At 48.0% G+C, this 24,071-nt stretch overlaps 5 protein-coding genes across 6 annotated transcripts; 4 read left to right on the forward strand and 1 right to left on the reverse strand.

The window, feature by feature from the left end:
- Positions 1–5,995: 5,995 nt before the first annotated feature.
- Positions 5,996–7,322, forward strand: LOC6555692 (27 kDa glycoprotein). Its single transcript, XM_001982433.3, has 2 exons — positions 5,996–6,290; positions 6,396–7,322. The coding sequence occupies exons 1-2, from the start codon at positions 6,125–6,127 to the stop codon at positions 7,157–7,159; spliced, it is 930 nt and encodes a 309-aa protein (XP_001982469.1). The 5' UTR covers positions 5,996–6,124; the 3' UTR covers positions 7,160–7,322.
- A 1,267-nt stretch (positions 7,323–8,589) lies between these two features.
- On the reverse strand, positions 8,590–10,372 carry LOC6555693. The gene has a single exon (XM_001982434.2). The coding sequence runs from the start codon at positions 10,351–10,353 to the stop codon at positions 8,590–8,592; it is 1,764 nt and encodes a 587-aa protein (XP_001982470.1). The 5' UTR covers positions 10,354–10,372.
- A 4,105-nt stretch (positions 10,373–14,477) lies between these two features.
- On the forward strand, positions 14,478–15,254 carry LOC6555694. Its single transcript, XM_001982435.3, has one exon. It carries the CDS (start codon positions 14,584–14,586, stop codon positions 15,187–15,189), a length of 606 nt encoding a protein of 201 aa, XP_001982471.1. The 5' UTR covers positions 14,478–14,583; the 3' UTR covers positions 15,190–15,254.
- A 749-nt stretch (positions 15,255–16,003) lies between these two features.
- On the forward strand, positions 16,004–17,199 carry LOC6555695 (mediator of RNA polymerase II transcription subunit 15). 2 transcript variants are annotated; one of them, XM_015153299.2, is made up of 2 exons: positions 16,004–16,090; positions 16,305–17,199. In XM_015153299.2, the coding sequence occupies exon 2, from the start codon at positions 16,305–16,307 to the stop codon at positions 17,136–17,138; it is 834 nt and encodes a 277-aa protein (XP_015008785.1). In that variant the 5' UTR covers positions 16,004–16,090; the 3' UTR covers positions 17,139–17,199. The 2 variants fall into 2 exon arrangements, with proteins under 2 accessions (XP_015008785.1, XP_026838928.1); XM_026983127.1 differs by lacking the exon at positions 16,004–16,090 and adding an exon at positions 16,099–16,143.
- Positions 17,200–18,896: 1,697 nt separating this feature from the next.
- LOC6555696 lies at positions 18,897–22,831 on the forward strand. Its single transcript, XM_026983126.1, has 3 exons — positions 18,897–19,272; positions 20,923–21,278; positions 22,045–22,831. The coding sequence occupies exons 1-3, from the start codon at positions 19,270–19,272 to the stop codon at positions 22,748–22,750; spliced, it is 1,065 nt and encodes a 354-aa protein (XP_026838927.1). The 5' UTR covers positions 18,897–19,269; the 3' UTR covers positions 22,751–22,831.
- Positions 22,832–24,071: the final 1,240 nt, after the last annotated feature.

Raw genomic sequence — 24,071 nt, forward strand, 5'->3', positions numbered from 1 at the left:
CCGATAATTTACAGATAGGTATTTACTATTTGTACGTATACTCAAGTTTAATAGATAGAACAACACATCGAGCACACCAGGAAAAGCGTGCAAAAACAGGCGACAGGACCGGAAACCAGAAACGAAATGCAGACAGCAACTAAAACTGAAGCAGACACCAAAACCAGCCAAGCGGAATCAGGCGCAAGTTCTAAGAATAACAAACAAGAAGAGGGCGACTCATGTGTGGCTTCATTGCAAGGATCCGCAGAAAGTTGCCACAAGGTGTGCAATAGACACCGGGAACCCATACCAACCTCAGCCCATGCCAAAACCAAAAACCCAAATACGAGTACAAGTAAGAGGCGAAGTACTGAGTGCACACGAAAACGCACCTGGGCGCAAATGAATGATGATGATGTTGCCACAACAGCCGCAGGCAACAGCAGCAGTAGCAGTTTCTTTCGCAGAGTCCTCAACAGTGTCAAAAAATGCCATCGCCGCGGATTAATATGGTTTGGATTAACAGTCTTACTAGCCTTAAGTCACTTTTGGTTAAAGTAAGCCCAGTGAATGCTGAACAAATGATTTCAACCTCTGAGCTATTTACAATGCTAAAGTGCGCCTTCCTCTGCGCTTCTCCAAAATGCAAGTGTATGTACATTGCAAGGCTTTAAAAATTTGTATTGAAAATCAAACTTATTTTGATTCTTATTTAGCCCTTCTAGAAAGTGGAGCACACGGCCCACTGTCAGCGCTAGAAGGTGTGCTCCTTGGCACGAATGTGGCAACTTTTCGCTTAAGCAAATTGCCATCCTGAGCAGGGCACGCCTCCACTTTGCCACCCAGCACGGCGAGACCTCCTGAAGCTCCTTCTTTTGTCTACAGCTTGCGGGCAGTGAAAGTCGACTGCAACAACTCCACGCTCGTGTCTCCGCCCTGTTGCATTTCACTTAGAATGCTTTTAACCAAAACATTAAGCAGCTGGTGTCACATTATATCAGCGAGGCGGAGGCGAGGCTTAGTTGGCCTGGGAGCAGCAGCCGCAGCAACATGCAACCAGCAACGGCAGCAACGGCAGCAACATCAGCAAATTTATGGCCCGAATTAGCCCCGCCCGAACTGGAATCTCACCCCCAGCATCAGAAATGCTGTGGCTGACTGAAAACAAGGCACTCAGAAGACCAAAGTCGGCTGGGAAGATGATGAGGACGCCCTACTAATGAGCTGAATTATTTCACGTAGGGAAAGCTGCCAAGGGGTTATTGTAAGTAGATGAGTTTTGTATGTGAAATACTCTTAAACTCGGACTGTTTATTCAACGTCAAAGGCGCTCGATGTGGTGAGCTTATCCATTCCTGTCCTCCTACAATTAATAACTATTTGTCCAAATATGCTAGAAGTTTCAATTCATTTCTTATGTCAGTGGTTCTATGTCAAACGAGAAATCTCTAGTGATTAGCGTTGCGATACACAAATCTCAATTACTTACAATGCCAACATTGACTTCTCCGCATGTACATATGTATGTGGCTGGCATTAGGCTCTGGGAAAACAAGAGCACAGCTCAATCTAACTGCACTAATTGAAAACCGTAAATGGAAATAATAAGGCAATTTAATAGGGCCAAGGAAGAAATAATCCTACTGGCTATCGTCCATCCACATCCACATCAACATCTACATCCAGGAGCAACAGTAAAGTACGTGCGCCAGTCAATCAATCAATCTTCCGATCTGAAAGGTGCTGCCAAACGAATATTCCATCGCAATGCACCTGACCTGGCCCTAACAACACGACTCCGCCAGGTGCACAGTCATTTGCCCTGTTTGTGTATTAAAATTAAATTTTGCATAATAAAGTATACGAAAAATTGCTCCGGACCATGTTTTTGCTGGTGCTATTTTAACTAGTCGCTCTGCTGCCGCCAGTTTAGCCGGCAATAATTTACTTTTACTTAGGGTGGTCCAGCTCTGAATAATTGATGAAATCGTCCATGAAAAGACTATTCATGCACTTTAAGCTGATTTACACGGGCATTGAATTAAAATGCCCGCACCCACAGAGTGCATTGACTGGTAAGACGGGCAAGACTGGCAAAGCAACACGACTCGACCCGGCCAGCACTCTATAAATCACGGAACCCTAGTCTGCAAGCCACATGCGAATCGAAAGGACAAGACACATGGGAGTCCGGGTCCCAGGGCGAGGAGGTGGAGCCTAGCCAGCGAGTCAGTAGGGTCAAGGCCACCTGCAGAGTGGGCCAGTTGCTTTAGGGAGTTGAAGGAGCAGCGTGGAAAATAATGAAATATATAACTCGGACATTTGGATGGAGCCAGTTTGAGCAGTTATCATATGCAGTGCATTAAGTGGTATTTAATCTTATACAGCTGTTCTGCTGAACGAATGCGTTGAGTAACTTCTAATTAGAATAACCTACAGGATAAGAAGAATATTTCATCTCCTTTTAGCCTCAAACCCAATTTATTAAATTAGACGCTTTCTGACAGACGCACCTAAGCTGTAATTTATGTTGATTAATCTATTTATATGCCCTAAGTGCAGACCTTTAAGTCGAGTTCGCCAGACTGAAAGAGTCCCGTGCCTCAGCTTGCATTCCCAATGAAGATAGGTGGGGATCACCGGGATATCTCGCCAGCCTGCCACTTCCAGTTCCAGTTCCACCTTGACCCTAGACCACTTGTTTCGCACTAATTTATCAGGTTTGTGGTCCAGAACTCAGGCCTCAATCTTTTGTTCGAAGGAAAGGAGTCGCACTTGGGGCTTTAGGTCGAGTTCTGGATACCGGACAATGGACAATGGACACGGGGCACGGGACACGGGACACGGGACACGGGACACGGGACACGGCACATCGGTTAGTGGAATCTGTGCGTTAGTGTTATCTAGCTGCAGCAGCATCATCAGCATGATTAATTGATGAAAATCCTTTTTGCCATGCAGGATAATAAATTACAATAGCAGGCCAAACGGACGGACGGCGGACAGGTGGCACGGTGCCCAAAAGTAGGGGGACGTGTAGCATGTGTTGCGAATGGCTAACACAGACAACTTTGATTTAGTACGCGGGGGGAGAGGGGCTTGCATATGCATGAGCTAGTGCCTGTGTGCCTGTGTGTGTGCGCCTCTGTGTATATGCGTGTGTGTGTGTGTTGGCCTCCCTCTGCATTGAATTAAACTCCTCGGCGAGAATGAGTTCCGTTGCCGTTTCCACGGCATCCGTTCCCTGGGATCGTCCAGGACGATGATGACGCGCTGCCTGTTTCCCAAATTAGCTTAATTTCATTTAAAAGGATACACGCTGCAAGCAGCGCTCGGCGTGGCATGTTTGATTCCATAGCAGGAGGGGGCGATGGTGGGTGTCGAAAGCAGCTAACGAGGAGGAAAGTTAAATTGTTCCGTGCGGAATCAGAAATGTTCAACTAGTTGGCAGCAAGGAAAGCTGTGCATCGATGAGCGGATTCTATATGCTGAACGGCAAAGCTACTGATGTCAGAGTTGATAAGTTCTTCCCATTAGATTTCCTGTGACTTTGGTATTAAAAGGTTGTAACGATTTTGTGACCAGCCCAAACAGCAAAGATCTTGTGTGTTACAACTAACTGTGGGTGCGATGAGGATCTAGCCATCTGGCATAGGAAGGGCGTCAGCAGGTCGAAAGCCAAAAATATTCGAATGCCGTAGAAGACCACGTTTCAGTGCTGACCAGCCCACGATTATGTGCGTGTGTGGGTGTGTGTGTGTGTTTATAATTCATTAGTTTGCTAAATGTATTTCCTAGCTTAATTGGGTAGTAAAGCACACAGACTAAGCTCATAAAGCAACCAGCAAGGCAAACAGCCAGCTTACCTCCCCCAGCGAGTCCTTCACGATGTCTGATTAAGGCAGTCGGAAAGAAAAGCATCTGGCGAGCAGGGAGAAGTGGGCGGGGAGGCTGCATAAGTGTGTGTGTGTGTGTGTGTGCAGTTGCCACAAATTGCTAACCGGCCTGGTGGAGTATCAGAGGAGGTCAGCTCATTTGTTTGGCCTCAAAAGCAGCCCATCCGCCAATGTTTGAGTGCAACGCTGCGTATGCTCAATATTTGAAAGGCCACCCACTGATTATAATTGTCCATTATTGCAGCACTTCCCTTCCGCCTGAGTGCGATCCATCAACATGTACTCCCCCACTGCGCCCAATTACTCCGCCGGTTCGGTTCATATGTGCCCTTCGATACTTGTCTTCATCACTGTAATCCATGAATCCGCTTACAGCCATTCCATTAACATGGCTGCATATTTTCTCAGGCCCTTTTAAAGTGCTTGCCTTTGCATAAATAATTTCAAATCTTAAAAGTATGCTTCGCATTTACCATCACTTGGCCGTCCCCGTCAGATCCCTTGGCATACTTTTAGTCGATGCCTTCATAAGCACTTCTTCTTAGCAGATCTCTTCAGAAGTCGAATCTTATTGAAGTTGAGAAATGTCCAGGTACTCCAGATCTCTATGAGGTAATCGTACTGTCATGCCGCATACTTTCTGAACCTTGACCACCGTGCTCGGTCGTGGAAATCGTTATGACAACCGGTTTCATGTACGCGCTATGATAGTCGGAAGCAAGCGAGCAATTACGCTAGTCCAGTCTCAACTCGAGTCCAAGATCATCTAGAGAATCTTCCCCAGGCCACAGATTTTGCTCTCTGCTCCGCTCTCGCAAGCCGCGTGGAATTGGGAAAGCGTGGGCTTCGACACAAGACGACCTACATACTTGCATGTACGATATGTATGCATCGTAAAGTGCACTCAGTGCGGATTGATTAAGAAGCCCCCACCCCATTGCCCAAACAACACAGAGAGACGTAAGCACAGAGCCACCTGAAACCGCCAACCGTCGACCCAAGAAAAATTCCGCAATCGTAACCATCGATCGGGGAACAGCCACATAAGTCCCAGGCACCCCGATCACCGACGCTTTGTTCTTAGTTTTCAACCACGCTGTTGTTGCCGTGTGGTGGCAGATTGCCGACTCAACTGGAAGCGCGAGCATGTTGGGTTGGGTTGCCAACTATCAGATACCTGGCAGTCAGGCCGCCTCAGGTTGGTGCTGTGAATCTAAGTAACTTGAAGGAAGGAAGCCGAGTCCGAATAAAATCTCCGACTGCGGTTGGTGAGTTGGCGGCCATAAAACACATAACAGGTCATTTTCGTCTGAGCCCATAAATATATTTTATTACACTTCTGCAAACGAAACGCATAGCATAAATTAGCTCAGTAAACAATATGCCCAATTTTTACTAAATACCGGGCAAAATCCAAAACAAAAAACAACAGAGACCGCCAGCAATTGCGATAACCGGTACATAAATATTACCAATATGCCGATAAGATATACTATGTATCATGAGCAATGCAATACCAAACGGCCGAGTATCGAGGCTAGGAACTTAGCAAATTTACAATTCGGCGACACCGTTCATGGTTCTGCAGATAGATAGTTTCCACTTGATCATAATTGGTACCGGAAAGGGATCGGCCAACCACTTGCCGCGGAATCACTCGCGTTTATCTGCGATTTGTAATTGCCGGAAAAAGAATCAGACCCTGGAAAAACTTTGTACTTTGGCCACAGTGGCCGAAGTGTGAATGATGTCACTGTCGTTTGATTGAACAAAGCCGAAACGCAACTGCACAGTGATTCAATGTGCGCACTCACTTCGCAAAACACATTGCATGCTCTAATCGTTGCCAGTGGAATCGAGCTTAAAGATATTTATAATTATTTATTTTAATATTTTTGATAGCAGCATCCTATTTCCGCATTAAGTAAGAGTAATGCGAACGAAGGTCGCAAAGAACTGCGATGACCATTGCAACTAAATAATAATGACGAATATATAAATGCATTAATCAGCTCAACACTCAAGGAAGCATATTAAGATTATCAGGAAAGACAGCGCACAGCAAATTCCACTGTGCGGCGTCATCGCCGCTTGGTTTAGCTTTGCCATGTCGCTTCGTCCGGGAGCAGTCGTTCTCATTCAGTCACGGGCAACACTTAAATACAGTCGGATCTACAGACGGATCAGACAGATCTCCGCACCATACCACCACCACCACCACATCGAGCTTTCCATACAACACCAGCATGAACAAGTACGGGATAGTTGGCGTCTGCCTACTTGCTGCCCTGGGCGCTCTGCTCCTGGAGGTCACGGCTGACTCGGCGAGCCCCAAGCTGGATCCCAGCCAGCTAGGCGGACTTTCAGCCCAGTTCTTACCACCCGAGTACCGCAACACGAACGTTAGCATCGGTAAGATTTGGTGACATTGGCAGTGACATAACCATCCCCTGGCTATATTCCCCTTCTGTTCGGAGTGGACCCTTTTATATCCTTTCTCTGTGATGTCTCTTACAGACGATATGAAAAGGATATATCGTGAGAAATGCAAGAAGGTGAATGGAGCGGACAACGCGACCTTCTACGCGGAAATCGAGCGGGCGGCAGCGAAGATGAGCAACTGCCTCAACGGCGTGGTCAACCTGACGGCTCTGCAGGAGGAGATGGATGTGGCGAAGCCGAATGGCGACCTGGACACAGTGTTTAGCAAGTACTGCCAGAAGGCACCGGAGGCGGTGGCCTGTGTGAAGGAGTTCAACGAGAAGGCCCAGCACTGCTTGACCGCCGAGGAGAAGCGCCACCAGGAGACGGTTACCCGCATTGGGGCGTCCGTTCTGGGATTCGCATGTTCGCGTGGTGGCGATCAGATTGCCCTCTTCATTGCTGAGCAGGGACCCGAGTGCCTGGAGGCCAACAAGGAGGCCATTAGCAATTGCCTCAACCAATCCTTTCATCAGTACATACCCAAGGATGGCCAAGTTCCGGACCTGATGAGCCGCCCAGAGCTCCTATTCTCGCCCACCCACTGCGTGGATCTACAGCGCTTCGAGTCCTGTGTCATCCATCACTTGGAGCAGTGCACCCAGATCACAACCGCCAACATCGTTCAGTCCGTCTTCAAATTCGTGAAGAACGAGACCGACTGCCAGTCCTGGATGCAGGCTCGTGCAAACGAGAAGCCCATCCTGCTGGCCGCCTCCAGCAATAATACAGCCACTGGACTCGCCTACTCCTTGGCCGGCCCTCTTTTGGGCGCCACATTGCTCCTGATGCGCCCCTGAATGGAGAACATACTTAGGTTATCTTTTTTTTGCGATAACAAACGCCTGTGTATTACTGACTTTTTTTTGTTTGTGTGTGTATAGTGGGTACCGAGTATCGGTGCCGTATAATTTAATGTCTGCTAAGGAATTGCCAATAATAAACGCGATTACGATGAACGCACCCGCACCCGTCCAATTGGAACCTCCGCTGACCAAGGGCCCAACCATGTCTGGCCGGAACTGCAGTATTGTATTTGCATGGAGCTGGGAAAAACGATGAATGCAATTTTACTGATGGGACAGGGATCGACTGTTTGCGAATACCTGGAGTGACCCAGTTACAACTACAAGAGCAGCGGTATCGGGGATCCCTATGGATCATGGCATACTCTTGGGCGAAGTTTTAATAGGGCGGCATCAGTTTTACGAGCTGATAAGTTGTCGGGGTAGCAGTGTGAAACTACAAAAGTATAAACTGTGGACTTATCATGCGTTATGAGTTTACCTAGCGAAATTGGGCAATTGTACGGCCATTGAATCTGAAGTTTTTACCGTGGGCTCTACCTTGGAAGGATTACTATCTCGCTCGTGGTATCTGCAATGCCATCGGTGCTTTAATTCCATAAATTTTCAATAAGCCACAAAATTCCATAGGGTGCGAAGGAAGAACCTATACATAAGCATATAATATATATCGCATATACGATGTTGAGGAACAAATATGAATCTTAACGAGCCCCTTTCGCATCTACATATATCGATCAAAAATGAAAAACGGTGTTGTAGTCTGTCAGAAAATATGCTAGTGGAACACAACAAGTCTGCGATGATTCGTGGGTTTCGCGCAGGAACCAATTTTACCGATAAACGCCCACTTTTCCCGCCGTAATGAACTGTGTGTTCGGAGTTAATGAGGCTTCCCTGCTCGGCATGAAACTATACCAAAGTCCATTTGCTCCAAGTAAATGGATCAATCAATCATGGACCTATCATATCAGCGAAATCGGTCGAGAAATTACGCTCTGAAGTACTGGAGCATGATGGATGGGGGATTTTCACTTTCAGGCGATAAGTCTTGATCGCAGCTTGGGTTAAATATTTATTTATACCACATTAAACATAAATAAATATCTTAAATAACATGCTGAGTACACTGATCACACCATATAAATATAATAAATAAATACCTAAAAAAAGTTTTGTATCAATATATATAATCAGATACCACGTACTTCGACATGGTTTAGGCTATGAACAGAAAATATATCTACAGGTAACTAGCATTTGATGACCAATTCTACGATTCTATTAGAGCATGAATTCTTTTATCAGCAATATAGATAAGCATAATGTCACCAACCGTTTTGCCCCTTGCCCAATTATTCAGTTAGACAAACATGGAAAAATTGGTTTCGTTTAGGGCACCGAACCAATAACGTAAAACAAACTCATGATACAGGCTGCGGAGGCAGCAGAATAAATGGCTGAAGAGTCTGTTGGCCACGGTCCAGCTCGACGCCCTCCTGGTCCAGCGACTCCTCCACCAGCTGCTGTTGCTGGTCCTCGAGATCGCTGATTTGGGCCAGCACATCGTCCAGATGAAGCCACACATATTCCACAGCGGCTCGCAGTTCGCCGGCAAATTTCCAGGCACTGCGATCATCCGTCAGATCGGTTGCATCATACTTGAAATCGGGTTCACGGTAGTGCTGCATTTGGGCCATCGATGTGTTCATGGTCCGGGGATTACAGCCGTCGGGCAGCCACTTGAGGGTGAAGTGGTTGTGCAGCGTCAAGGACAGACGGGCATTGTGGAAACACTTGGTAGCCCTTCCCGGCATTGAGTAGTTCCTGATCCGCTGCGTGTGCCGGAGGACGAACAACTCGCCGGCGACAGCCTGCTCCTCGTGGTTGCTGAACTCGGTGGGCACTCTGGTGAAGTACGAATTAATGAAGCACAAGGCGGGGAAGCGACCTGCACACTTGCCGCCCTGTTCAGTCTCCAAGGCGTGTGCCTTTTGCACCAACTGATGCCAATTGCGGTGTTCACCCAAAGGCATTATCACCTCATCCACGTCCACATTGACCAGATAGTCGTGGCGGTACAGGTTCCTGTAGAAGCAATCGTTGTAGGGTATCAGTTCGTTCAGTCGCTTCTCTAGCGTCCTCTGCTGCAGCAGCATGTGCTGGTAGTGCCTCAGTCGGGGCATGCCATTGGCCAGGGTCAAAGGTCTCAGCTCCAGGTATCCAGTGCGCTGATAATAGTCGAGCACCCTCTGCACCGCAGGATGAACGTCGTACATGTAGGCGTAGATGCGTGAGGCGCCCAAAATGCGCTGCAGCTCAAACCACTCGATAAGGCGCTCTGACAAGTCCACGTAGGGAAAATCGAGTCCCTTGAGGCAGACTCCAAAGTTCAAAGGAGCCTCATTTTGGCTTTTGATGGTGGCATTTTGAGTTTTGGGATTGTGAGAGGACGAGAACCCCACCGGCACTGACTGCTTCTGATTATTGTTGACCCTCAGCGAATTACTGGCCTTCTCGCAATGCCGCGCAACTAGTGACACTGTTTTGGGAAAGGCCATCATCGCAGGCGGCGGCAATTCCCTGGGAATCGGACAGCTCAGCAGATGCGGGTAGTTAAGTTTCGGCTTATGGGCCCACGACTTCACCCACACACTCAGGAACTCCGCCACGGGCACGACAATGGGCTCCAGATAGTTCTCGAACCACATTTGACAATGGGTTGGGGGAAACTTGTTGCCGATCTGATTGGCAGTGGCCAAAATCCTTACCGTGGGCAATTCGAGCCCTTTCCGTTTGTCCAAGTACGCGGCGTATAGGCGAAAGGTCACGTTCGAGTTGACGAAGGTCTGCCAGTGTATGTTGTGCAGCTGCAGATCCAGAGGATCGGGATACGAGGCACATGTGCTGTTTATCATGTAGCCCAAGGGCTTGGCCCAATGGTACCAGAAGCCATAGTCCACCTCGGGCAGTTCCCGATCTAATTGCCGCACAAGTTCCTCTTTGATGGGCTCCTCCAGGTGGCGAATGGCTGGGGGAGTCACCTTCCCAGCAGGTCCGGTCTCCACACCATATTGGGTGGGTTTCCGGTCATCCGTGCTCTGCAGGGCACTTAGGAGGAAAAAGATCGCCAAGAGGCTCGCCGTCACCAGAATTGTGAGCTGAATGAAGCCACCTCTTGTTGACATTATGCTCGACTGCGTACTGAGCACTGAGGATAGTTTCCGCAAAGCCGAATGCGCAATCTAATCAAAACGAGAGTGGCTGCGATAATAGCCACCTTCATGTTGAATTATCTTTGGCTGCGCGCTGTTGGGCTTTATCAATTAGCGCTTGAGGTTTCATCGAGGGTGCTAATCCTTTTACCTAACTGGATACGGTGTCCAAAACTGAACGATCTTGAGGTCAAAGTCGCACCCTTTCACTCAGAGTAGAAATACTTGTGAAAGCCTAATGTTTTGTGTAAATTGTTTTCGCCAAACTATGCAACGATAATTCCTGGTTTCCATCCCTTGAGCATCGTGAATGATTTTGTTTTGCTCCGTTCAGTTTCCCGCTCGGTATAATTTTTGTTTTCCCCACTTTTATTTAAACTTTTTGCATTTCCAACTTTTTTTTTGCGTTGACCTGCGTTCCTGCTGTTGCTGTTATTTTTACAAGTAATTTAAAAATAATTTTATGAGGGGAATCCGCAGGGCTTTTGGCCGGGTGCGAAGTTTGCTTTATTGACATTGTCACCCCGGTTGAGCTCAGCTCGTCACAATGAAGCAACCAGCACCTGGAGGACGAGATGGAGGTTGAAGACGAGTAGGAGACTGCGGACTCTGGACTACAAATACCTCGGTAACGACAGGATAATAAAATTGCGAAACAACTTTTTAATGAGAAACACTTTTAGCACATTGCAGTGGCCAGTGGAGGGATTCCCGGTAGTTGGTATACCGTTGCTTGCCAGCCATGACGACGGTCATCATAATGATTATAATGATGATGGAACGGAAAACGCTGATAACAGTCAGATAGTCGGACGCTGGGCTCACCTGTTGACGCAGTATCAAACAGCAAGTAACCCCTTTTTTGCGATCGATTCTCGGGCGGCGAAATAAAATCTTTCTGCTGTCTGAGGGGCCTTTAATCTGCCTTTAACAATGAACATTTTGCGCCGCACTACTGCAAAACTGCAAACTTTCCGCCGTAATTGCCCAGAAAAGTAACACAAATGAAACGCATTGACGCTTAATTACTTTTGCTAAATGGCACGAGCCCGCCAGCCATCCCCCCAGTCCCAGTCCTCCAAAAGTACTTTTAAAATGGAGTGGGCGAGACAAACAGAAGGGAAAACGATTGGGGATGGTCTGAAGGTGGAGCTCCATTTGGCATGCGGGTGTTTGGCTTCGGTTACGCTCATTTCTCGGCTATGCTTTGAATTTCCACAGAGTGCCGAGTGCAGAGTGGCGTCCTGGCAATTTACGGCGTTCACTTGCTGACTGACAACGTCCAGAATGGTTGCTGCCGCAACGAGTATCGAATTGTAATCAATAATTGCATTAGGATTCATAAATGAAGCCCTAATTCAGCCAACTGTATTTACTCGTAGATTACTCAGATATGCATATATCATTAGGAAGAGTCAGGATCATTGATACAATCTGGTTGAAAGAGAGTTAATATAAAAATATAAATTACACACATTTTCGCATCGTCCAACTCCTTTTCATACGGTATCTTTTAATTCTGCACCCCAAAACACATTCCCCTGATTGCAATCGTGTAGCGTAATGAACATGTGAGGCCTTCAGGGTGCTGCGAGTCGGCACGATTTGACTTTTGTCGACGTCACAATTTGGAGAAGTTTACCCACTTCTGGCGCCGCACAAACTTGGCCCAAAAAGTTGCCCTGCCACTTGGCAAATGCAAGTTTTTGATTAAAAGCCACCGCCGCCTCTTGCTCCTCCTGCTCCCACTTTTTTAGTTCCCAGTTCCAGCAGCCAGTAAAGTTGTGTGCCAGGTCTAGGGCCGGAGAAATTGTTAATTGAATGCATTTGGGGTCCTTGCAATGTTTGCCTGTGCGTGATATGGGGCACTTTGCCAAGTGGGAGCAAATGAAGGAGCTGGCTGGCTGGCTGGAGCTGGAGGTGGAGGTGGAGGTGGTGCTCCGGTGGCCAGGAGCAGCTGCTTCCATGAATCTCCCACTTAGCCAAAGTGCGGGGCAAATGCTTTGCCATCACTTGGCATCCACAAAAAAAAACACTGGCTAACAGACAAAACAGTATTGGTAGCGGTGTTTGCTTGGTCGCTCAAATACATTATGCGAACAGTGTTGTTTCCAGACCAGTGTTGAATAACAGATTTCCTATTTACAAAGCATACCCACATTTTCAACCACTCCGTCTTGGCGAAACTTAGTGCTGATCCCAGAAAATAGTTGTGAAGGCAGCACAAAAGGGTTATTTAATCGCATATTCAATGCTGGAAACAGTTTTGAGGCTACCTTGGTAAAGTGGAGAGCATCCCCATTGCTCCATCACGGATTTATACAGGTGGGCAAGTGGTTGGGCGGTGGTGGAGGCATTAAAAATGCATTGGACAACTCGTTTATTGTTGTTCCTTGGCTGAGCTTTGGATTACTTTCATTTAGATGAGCTGCTCGCTAGGAGGGCCTGTTGCAGCTGCAAGGATTCCGCTCCATTTTGGGAGACACACACTTTTCATTAGCTCAAAGGAGAGGAAAGAACCATGGATCGGATCTGAGCTCAGGTGGAGAAGGTAAGATAAAGCCCTTAAAGTTAATAGGAGCATAGGAGCGGAACAAAAGTTGCCTTAAAGTCTTTGCCAGTCAATAATGACAGAGGATCCCAGTGGATAGGATGCCGTTTGGAAATGGAAAAGCGGATGCGGATGGGGGTGGGGATGGGAATCGGTGCTACAGCTTCGGCCACGCCCACTCCGTGTCCGTGGGCGTGGCAGATGAATGAGAGGAACAGCCGCCCGAAACCCCGAAAAGAAAAGCAGAAGCAGAAGCAAAAGCAGCTGCAGATTTTCTATAAAAGCCGAGGCTAACGAGATTTGATGAATTGCAAGTCTTTGTGAATGAAGCTACAAGAAAGCTGCAGCATGAATAGCCCCGAGGCACCGCCAGGCCACCTCCCCCCTTGCGCTTTTCCATCTAAGCCAGGTCCACATAAAAAAAACCCATTAAGTGGTTTAAAGCAGTGAAAAAGCGCACAGCACACAACAAGCAACACAGCAAAAGAAAAATGCAGTTGACATGAAAGCCAGCCGAAACGAGGCGATACAGGGATGGGGCTGATAGGTGGTGGGTGGTGGGTGGTGGGTGGTGGATAGTGGATAGTGGGTGGTGGAGTCAGACAGTTGAACAGCACAGAGGAGCGCAGCAACAATGCTCACCCAGAGATGAGATAAGAAGCACAGCCGCTGGAGGAGGACAAAGCAGCTTGACGAATTACTTGGCAGCTGCTCGCAGTGAAATCCCTGGGAGGATCAAGGAGCAGCGGGGAAAGGACGAGGCGCAAGAAATTTAATTTGACCAACATTTTGATGTATCAAGTTCAGTTGAAGCCGAAGATTTATGACTTGCTGACAGAGCAAGCGGAGCAGGAACACCAGGATTGGGACGTCATGTCGGCAGAGAGCAGTGCGGAGCGAGTGCATCCACGGCATTACGAGACCATTTGCAGCTCAGGGTGGCTGTGGCTGTGGCTGTGTGCCCACGCAGTCTGCTGCGCCATGGCATTGGTCTGAAACAGCTTTATGGCTGCTATAGCTTTAATACTTGTCTTGCCAGCCAACTTAATCATTTTATAAATGAAAATCTTGATGTAAGCTTGGTTGAACAGACGATCTGGAAAAGCTTATCTAAGCGTCTCTCCATGATCATGCTAAAGCTTAAAAGTCCAAAAGTTGGAGCTGCAAAGCTTTGGCCGATGAAAAATGAAAGTAAGCTGACGACTATTGAGCACATTTCCCATTTCCACTTGCCTCACGTAATGAGCCCACTGGAAATGAGGAAAACAAGGCCTTGACATCTAAGCCTGTTTGACTTGTGCTGATAATTGCCACTGCCGCGGTGTCTGTGACTTCGACTGTGACGCGGACAGTGACTGTGATTACACAAAGAGGAAGCCTATGCTTTTACAGGTGGGCATTCTGCTAGAATGCTGCATCACTCACAAATTACACATTGCAAAGACACTATCGATTATAGTAAATGTTGCTCACACAGCTGCCAACTTGCTTTCTTTATCCTAAGCAAAGGAACAACGAGAATCACAGGGTTGAGCAAGTAGTGACTACTGCTTCAAAAGTCAGTTGAATACTTTAGTTTCTGGTTTTCTGACCCGGCTTGACTCACTACTAGTACTAGTGGAACTGTAGACCGAAGGGTACCTACTCTTGAGATGGCTCGACTCACGGCCTTGATCATGGCGGTGCTGCTCCACTCGGTGCTGGGCATCTCGTACTATTACTACTTTCGCGGATCTCCCGGCTCCGCTGCTCCTCTTTTGGGCGCCTGGCTCTTCTCCGCCTGCGTGGTGACCCTTCTTCACGCAGTGAGGATGTTTCCAAGTGCTTCGCCCGCCGATCAGCGGTTTAGGAATGGGAACCGAAACCTTCGGAGCAATGAGTCGTCTTGGGCGTCGCTCTTCCTGGAAACAGGCGTCTGCTGTTTGGTGCTGGATCTGACCCTTAGCAAACTGTGGCACCGCATTGAGTCCCTCTGCCAGTGCGCCATTGTGGGCATACTCCAGGCCTTGGCCGTCGAGGAGAAAACCTTCCTGGCCTGCGAGTACTGGACCTTGGGCCTGACTACCGGACTGATCGGCGCCTGTCTTCTGTGGCTCTCCCTATGGGCCACCGCGTTGCCCCGGAAGCTCCGTTGCGGGATGCTCGACTGGCGTCGCTGCCTTTATCGCCGCTGCTCCACGCTGATCTTCGGAACCCTCGAGCCCGGCACTTCAATGCCGACCCAAGCCCAGGGAAGCGCCCAGAGCTTTGCCACCTGAGTTGGTGGTGACCATCCCATATCAGTCAACCTGAGTCAATAGCTAAATTTACGGTTCAAATTATAGCAAAAGCGTTTTAATGGGCCCAGTGGGACAATAGGTTTCATCACAAATTCCAATTTGAATAACCATAAAATTACATTTCGATTCAGTGTGCCTTTCTTGCCAAAACAAGTACACATGTTTGTCTAAAGAGTGTCCGTACATTTATCAAATCGCAAGCCCACTTTCTGACCAAACCCATTAGCCAATTTGAAACGGATAACCACCGACCAAACTGCCAGCCATTGGTGGCTGTCAGCCCCCCGAAAAAGATTCGCAAACCCGTTAGCCAGCCGTAGCCATGCCCATATGCAACGCGGAAGAGGACCGTTCCGAGATCCAAAAACGACACGCCCCCAAACAACCAATTCCGACTCGGATTCGGATTGGGATTCGGATTCGGAAGACGGAACCCAGCGGCTCAAAGTAAAGCAAAGCAAGTCGATCGACAGCGAAAACGAAACGACAACGAAACCAAAACTCTGATGCGCGATCGATGGCTGTAAACTTGAACTTGAAGCGTAGCCAAAAGCGATGGACACGACGGCAACTAGCAAATAGCAAATGCAACTAGCAAATAGCAACTTGCAACTTGCAACCTGCAACATGCAAGAGCCTGGCACACGCAACAATGCAGCTGAAATGCCTCCAAGACAGTGGAGCCAGCCAAATGTTGTTGTTTGCAGTCGGAGGCGCAGCCTGTTGCCAATTGCGGGAAATTGGTCGTCAAGCGATATAAAAGCCAAGTTTGCAATGCAGCCGTGTTAATCAAAGCGCGTCGCTCGCCAGGAAAAGTGCAAGTGTTTTCCACGCTCCCAGGCAGCATTGAAATTCAAATCGCAGGGGAAAATTCAGCGAGGTGAAATACTCATACTTTTTTGTTTTTGTGTTCATAAAAAAGTGTTTCGAAAGGTGATCCATCCACAGCATATAAATATAGTTTAGTTACAAGTCCAGTTTGCGACAAAGTGTGTTGATTGTGGCTGTTATACCAAAGTATCCTTTGGGTTAACAAGTTAAATAGCTATTGCAAATACATTTTTTATATTTTCTTCCCCATCCGCTACGTGTAGATGCAGTGCCACCGTCACATTTACATCCATTGCCACCTGTTCCTGCTGCATCTCCTTGTGGTGCCCCTGCTTCAGGGCTCCCCCGTTTCGAGTCCGGAGATAGCCAGTAAGGGTTCCAAGTCCCCGAATAGCCTGCCACAGGTGCAACAGCAGCAGCAACAGCAACAGCAGCAGCAGCAACAGGAGGCCCACCTGAACTCGCTGAGTGCCTATGCCAGTGGGTACGACATGGTCCAGAACCAGGCTCAAACCCAGCTCCAAAATCAGCTGCAAGGCCAGATTCTTTCCCAAACGGATCCGGCGTTTAAGCCCTCGTACAAGATGCCCGAAATGGAGACAAACTTCACGCCCATGCAAACGGCCGGAACACCAAGTGTGGCCAGCTTGCCATCGACTCCCATGCTCATGCAGTATCTGCCGGCCCAGACAATCCAAGATGGATCCGGAAATGGGGTTCAGTACCTTCAACTGATCCCCACCCGACCGATCATTGTGCCCATCTCGCCGTACCTCTCGGCTGCCGCAGCAGCAGCCGGATCTCCTCCAGCAATCTCAGCCGGCGCCCAGCCAGACTTCGGAGGACGGACGGCCACTGTTTTGAGTGCTCTGCCACCCAGCTACGCAGCTCTCCAGGGATACGCCAGTGGGTCCATCAATCCAGCGGCCGCCTTCCGCAACACCTATCGCATCAATCGCGAGGCGAAGGACAAACACTATCCGCCCTCGTTCTCGCTAAATCTCAACGAGTACTTGCCAGCCGCCTCGATGGGATTGCCTGGAGGCCATGACGCCTCCGCCAATGGTCCACACATGTACCTGAGGAGCAGGCCATAGGATGTAAGCTACCGCCAAAGTCTCGCAGCGTTTAAGCCTCTTCTTTTTTTTCTTCTGGAATAAAGCCTTATATACTCGTATAGCCCGTGAGCCTGTGATTACTTTCTACAAGTAGAAGTCTAGAAGTCCACAAAAATGTAATTCTCTAAGACCCACCTTGAAATGTTACACAACCCTTCCATCTGGTGACTACGAAATAAATTTTCTCATAACAGTCGCTGTTAATGTAATGGGAAACATGAGCAGTATATAGCACACATGACAAAATTGTTTTACCATTTAATTTACATAACTCCCTTTTATCTGAGTCACTGGCGTCGTTCTTCAGTGCTAAGGCTTCCACCTTTCGTTTTCACACCAACACCGTGCTAAGATGACCCAACCAAATAAACCCAAATGAAATCCAGACGTTGCCGTATCTAGACTGTTTATTTGCACAGCGAGCAAACAAAAACACACCTCATGGAGGAGTGCTCCTCCACCTTTTGGGCTGGAACCCCAAGACGAAGGTCGTTGTGCAGAATGCAGGCCATTGTTTTTGTTTCTCTTTCATTTGCGTGAAAGTGACCAAAAACACCATTTCGCGCCCGACCGGAACAGAGACGGGTAGTATAGTTTTTACAGCGTGTGTGCCGCAAAACCTTGAAGTTGCGTCAGTGCGTCTGGGCTGCCAGCCATTTCAGCTGTCTACTCCTAATTGTCACAATTTGACAAATTTATTTGGAATTAACTGGCTCCGATCGAAATGAGGCCTCTACTCCAAGTCGCGTAGTAAGTAAAGGGGCTCTGCCCAAAGCATCTTTCACTTGCCCCATTAAGTGGAGCAAATGACCAAAGGTCTTTCGCGGCGCCACATCGACAATGGCATACTCTTTTAGTTGGCGAGATTTCTTTGAAAACATTTGTGAAAATTATACACTGGCATATTCAGGCTATTTGGAATGAAGTTACCCCTAGATTCTGAAGAATTGACGAGTATGAATAACATACTCTGCAGACCATTCGACACCGAAAAAATTATTTAAGATTAGTGTTTTTGATAAAACGTGAAGAACTATATTGCCAATTCCCAGAACGCGTTCAACTCATCGGCTGACCCTCTTCAGGAAGGGAACCAAACGCAATTTGAGAGGCATTCCACTGCGCACTGAGTGCCACAATTCACTTTCAATCACCGACCATTCCACATGTCGTCGATGCATCGACGATGACGAGATGATATACCCACGATAATGTGGAGGACGCCCCGTGGCGGTGAATCCCTTGTAATGGGATTTGGATGATGGGTCCGATGGCCACTTGCCACAAAGTTTTGGCTGCGGAAATGAGCGGTTATCGATGGTCTGACTTTGAGTTTGAATCCACGCGGCTCGAACTCGATTAATGGCCGTATTTTCCTCCAGATGTAGATGACTTACATAGCTGTTTCGAAGGGGTGCGCGCTTCACTTGTCCGACGTTGTTATAACACTTTAAAACGCGTAAAGTAGCCTTTGTTGTTGCTGGGCGGTGCTCGCTTTGTTGCCGCTGATTGAGTTTGAAATGATTTCAATTTGAGTTGCCGAGCTTGCAGCTATTTACTTTCCTTTTCAATTAATTGGCGCAGCTCTAAACGGATCCAATCCGCCTTTGTGTTCCATCCAGCTATCCATCTTTCCATCCTTCGCTCATCTGCATCTCGTGAAGCTGGCCAACAAATGCTGCCCATTTGGTTCCGATACTCGAGATTTGGATTTGAGTTTCAATACCTGAGACCAGAGAGAATTAGACGCGACTACTATAAAACGGCGTGTCAGAGCTTCGCGCCATTGCAGTCGCCTCAGCGCTCGTCTCTCGCTCGGTTCGGTTTTGGATTTTGGTTTTTGGTTTCTAGTTTTTGGTTTTACTTCCCATTTGTCGGCTTCATTTTCATTTCTGACTGTTGGACATGGCTCGAGTTTAGTGCTAAGTTTGTTTGTTTTTTTTTTGGTGCACCTGAGTGTGTTACGTGCGAACTGGTGAATGTTGTCTGTGCTGGTTCCCTCCAAGGAGTGATCATCGTCATTTAGCCGGATCAAGGCGGTCGAGCAGCCCCATCATTAACTTTGCCACAAGTTATTATCGGAGGAGACCATAAACGGAGTTCTGTAATCATGGTGAGTTTGCAGCCGACTCGAAAGGAGTAATGTCTCAAATAGATACGTAGATACATTAGATGCGTAAAGATACACTGATAATGGGGTCAGAACATAAAAAGTGTAATAACATTTTAGATGCTGTAAGACATACCCATTATACGGACTACGCCCATAGTGGCGGAAAAACAGATTACCAGAAAAAAGAAAATGCAAAAAAATACATATAACATATACGCCTACTTTTACTCGAATCCATATTTAGACGGCATGAAAGGGAGAATGGTTGATTGAGTTGTTCGAAGACAAAATATCTCTAATGAGCCCAGCTGAGACAATTTCATGGTCCGCGAATTGATTAATGGTATGATATGTCACCAGGGTATTATTTGATCAGACAAAAGGGGGAAAGTTGGGTGAGGTAGTCGGCCGGATAAAGGGAAACATAGTAATAGATAGATATCGGAGACTGAAGTTCCCTTGCGTGGAGAAAACTAAATTGAAAGGCCGTTGAACCAGCGATCAACCATTTTCAGCGAACAACAATCCAAACTTCTTAAGCTCTTGCAACATCTGGCATTGCCCTTCCTCTCGTTAGACTTGAACTGCAATCAGCCGACCTAATCGAAGTTCATTCGCTGGCCATGGGCCTAGTTTGTGTCTTAAGTTTTTTGTATAAGCTCGGTTTTTTTCATTTAATTTGTCCTTAGACATTTTCTGCTCTCATGCTGACACTATGTGTGGTCGCTTTTGCCCGTTTTTCGCATGAACGAGGGGCGCAAATTACGCGTGTTAACGATGCGCACTTCATTAGCTTCTGTGGGCCATCAATCAAGCTGCATTTGCATCTTGCGTCTTATGTCATTCGACCTAGATGGGATCATTAGCCGACCCGGGGCCACCAAAATATCCAAAATATCAAAAAATCCAAATATTTCAAATAACTAATCTCAAAGACCACTAAAACTGGGCCACGCATGTGACTTAGTGGCTGCAACTAGTTTTGCAGAGTGCGCAGCATCAGCGGCAAGTATTTCCACATCAAGTGGAATGCTTCTTCATCGCGTGACAAATGGTCGTAAGTTGCTTGGCCAGACCTTGCAATTTCGATTTACAGATTTTGTTTTCGTTTTTGTTTTTGTTTTAGAAAGGCCGCTCCGCAAGTGGCTTATGGCTTATCAGTGGTGCGGCCTTCGCCAGCAGGTGCAAAATCGAATCGAAGAGGTGGCTACAAAGGGGGATGTTACACCCACCGCCGGGGCTTGGCCTGCCCAGATTTCACACCGCGATTTGTCTCGGACAAAAGTGCGCGATGGCGTGGAGTTCCTCTCGAATGCGAACAAAGCTGCGAACGAGAAACAAAGAAAAACACTGGGAAATCCCCTAACCGCCCTTTTGCAATTTCGAGCTAAATTAAAGGTGGTCGAACGCAATTAATCGCATCAATAGGCGCTGGTGGGCGTGGTCAGTTCGCAGCTCAGCGAAAGGCGCCAAAACTGAGCCTTTCACCAAAGTTAAAATTGCCAAAGACACACTTCTCATTCAAAGAGCAAAGTGGCAAATACACTTGTTGATAATTGATTGGGGTCTGGTTTTGGGGGATTACGTTACGACACGTTGTTGATATGGCCCTTCTAATTGTTGCAACCTTTGTACGTCCACTCCCAACAGGTGTTGCACCACCTCATTCTTCTATTCGTCGTTTTCATCAACGATGTCCACGGCATCCTACCACCTTCTGGCTACGATGACGACACCTCGCCACTGCCACTCCGCCTAGACGACCTGGAACGGGACCACCTCCAGCAGTTGGACCTCAACCGGCCGCCACTCCTGCCCAATCACTACGAATGGCAGCCGGAGGTGGCCGCCAGTTTGCCGCCTAGCTACATCCAGGAGGCCGCCCAACGCGAGCGGGATCTCGAGCGGAATCGGCGATTGGAGGAGCTGCGTCAGCTGCAGCAGCAGCACCAGCAGCTGAGTTCGGGTTACGCCTTTCCTTCCCACCTGCCAGGTGTGCTCTATGTGTGAGTATTGGCTGGAAGCGAGCTTTTTAAGTTTAAACTGCTTTTTCGGGGCCTAAAACTGGGTAAGGAAAAGCCCAGGTTTTAGCTGGGACCACGGCGAGTCTGCCAACGAAAAGCTTCAAGCTTTGAAGCTTAAGTCACAAACTGGAAATTGTTACGAGAAATTAATAACAGCGAACCGGATAATTTGAAAAGTATTATAAAAGAAAAACACTTAAAATATAAGACGTGCATGTATTTAAGCAAGTTGGAAAGAGAAACGTTCAGTTAACCTAGAAGCATTGCACATTTATATTTAGCAAATGCAATGAAAAGCACGAGAAACTCGTCTTATGCACACAAACATCCAGAATCTGCGCTTTGAACTGAGAAGCGACTATTTCATAAATTAAAAACTTAGACTGCAGTCAATAACAATGTTCACTCAACGAGCTACCGAGGGTGAGGATGGTTACCCCTTTGCTGGCCAACTGATTGAGGGCTAGTTGGGCGCTTGATTGACGTGTAAATTGCCGCTTGAAGATTGCAAATTGGCAACAGAAATGCTAATCGTAAAGGCGACGGATAGGAGCCGTTATTTTGGGCCCAACGATCGCTTTCAGCCAATTTCGGATGGCTAAATTAGTTAGTTAGTGGCTGAGAGTGTTGAAATGGCAGCATTTCACTAACAATCGCATTAGCTTCCGACAAATGAAGCGAACGATTGCTGTAATTGAAAGGACTTAATCCGTTTCTTAATCAGCTTCTTTTTTTTTACTTCTTCCAGTGGCCCCACGGCTTCCACGCCCACTCCCACGCCCCCAGGAGCGACGACGACAGTGGCCTCCTCGACGACTCGTTTCGGCAAACCCATAGTTCCCTACGACCTGGATTTGGGCATGCGCGGCATTCCATATGTGACCAATAATGCCCTGCCCCTGCCCCTGCCCCTGCCCCTGCCACTGCCACGCCCCCTTCCGCCGCCCCATGCCCGAACGCCGTTCATCTACGGATTCGCCGCCCAGGGCAACCGGGCCACCAGCCACCAGCTGGCGGCTCAGCCCCTGTTGGTGCAGCAGTCCAAGCAGTTCGCCTACGCCCCCGCTCAGCCCCCCCAGCGCCACTACGCGAATGGGCCGCGGATTCCACTACCGTATCCCCCCAGCTTTGTGAGCTTCACTACTCGAAGACCGGGTGGCCCGGAGAGGAGCAGGCCATTCCGGCCATCGCAGCCGGATCCCACGCCCGATTTGTTCGCTGGCCGTGCCTCAAAATCGCTGATCGACTCTTACATTCCCAGCTGGGAGGTACTGCGCCTGATCCGACAGCACCAGCCGCAACAGCAAGGATTCACTCCCATCGCTCGGCAAACGCTCGCTTATCCCGCTCCGGCGCACTTGAGGCTCTACAAGCGAGATTCCCAGGAGGAGCGTTCGGGGATTGTGAAGAAATCGCTGGGACAGCCCGGTGCCGGTAAACTCAAGGATAACTAGCCTTACTCAAGTCGGGTTTAGCGTACGATTTAAGTTTTTCTCTTAATATACCTACAAGTACGAATATTTATTGCAGCAGAAGTGAGATGGTATTTTGCTTAACAGGGGAGAACGATTGCATTTACAGGTTCGGTCGCTTATAGAGAACCTATTGCCATCAGAGGTGAGTCTCGTGATGCTGATAGTTTTCTCCGTTCATAAAGTTGATCGGTGATCACATAACAGCATAGACATGGGCAGCAAGCCGCATCTTCGGCTCTGCATCACTTAAGCCATCCATTTAAAGCCAGGCCAGGCCATCGCAGGCCAAAAGCGAAGCCAATCGCATCAAATGTGCAATACTCGTATGTGACTTTGTCAATGAGCCAGTTGATTCCTTGGACTCTCCCCCAGAGGTTTTGCTCACGTAATCGCGGCCATAAACCAAGCAGCCAGCAATAACAAACAATTACGCTGCGATGCCACTCGGAGTGGCCACAAAATTATGATTTGTGTGGCAGTGTGCAGAGTTGCAGAGATGCAGAGGTGCAGAGATGCGGCTTCGAAATCCACGAGACAGAAGACACGAGACTGAAAGACGGACAGGTGGAGATTTATGCAAGTAGGAAGCGAAGATGCTGCAGTTGCAACTTGCGAATTTCGAGTTGTTGCAGTTGTTTGCGTTGCCGTTTTTTTGTTTTGCTTCGCTTCGTTTCGTTGCGCTTGTTTTGGCCATCTCATGGCTGTTGATGAAGCACAAAATTGCTGCATTGTTTGTCACCCATTAAATATGCAGGCGACAGACGGAAGGCAAGGATGATGATGACGGCGCTGACGGGCAGCCCTGCCCTGATTTAAAGGGTATTTCCTGGCCGCCGTTGATTCCGGTGATGACAAAGAGCACACTGCGAGAAAAGCAGCGCGCAACTCGATGCGATGTGCAACATAAGAAATATCGATGTTACTGCATTAGCCACAGCCTTCCACATGACCTTCCCTTGGGGTCACATCTCACTCCAGTTGTACGATCCGAAATAAATCGTAGGCTCGCTCGTAAATATGCATTCCAATCGATAAAGGGTCACGCTTTATCCACGATGCCCACGGCAGCCTTCAGCCTTCTCGATCTTCGATCTTCGCTTTTGGCTTTGTGTCAGACGCGATCCGTAGGCCTCTTCATCGTGGAACCTGCCCAGCGCAGTAAATAGCCATAATGCCGCATTATGACGGCTGCCTAAGTGACATTGTTGCACCGCTCAACAATGAGCCATGGCTAGTTGAATTGTTGAAATTGAGCTAAGGTTGAGGTTCGAACGCTTGATTTTGCAATATTTGCTTAGCC

Source organism: Drosophila erecta, unplaced genomic scaffold (genome assembly GCF_003286155.1).
Source record: "Drosophila erecta strain 14021-0224.00,06,07 unplaced genomic scaffold, DereRS2 tig00000283-arrow-arrow-pilon, whole genome shotgun sequence".
NCBI classification, from domain to species: domain Eukaryota; kingdom Metazoa; phylum Arthropoda; class Insecta; order Diptera; family Drosophilidae; genus Drosophila; species Drosophila erecta.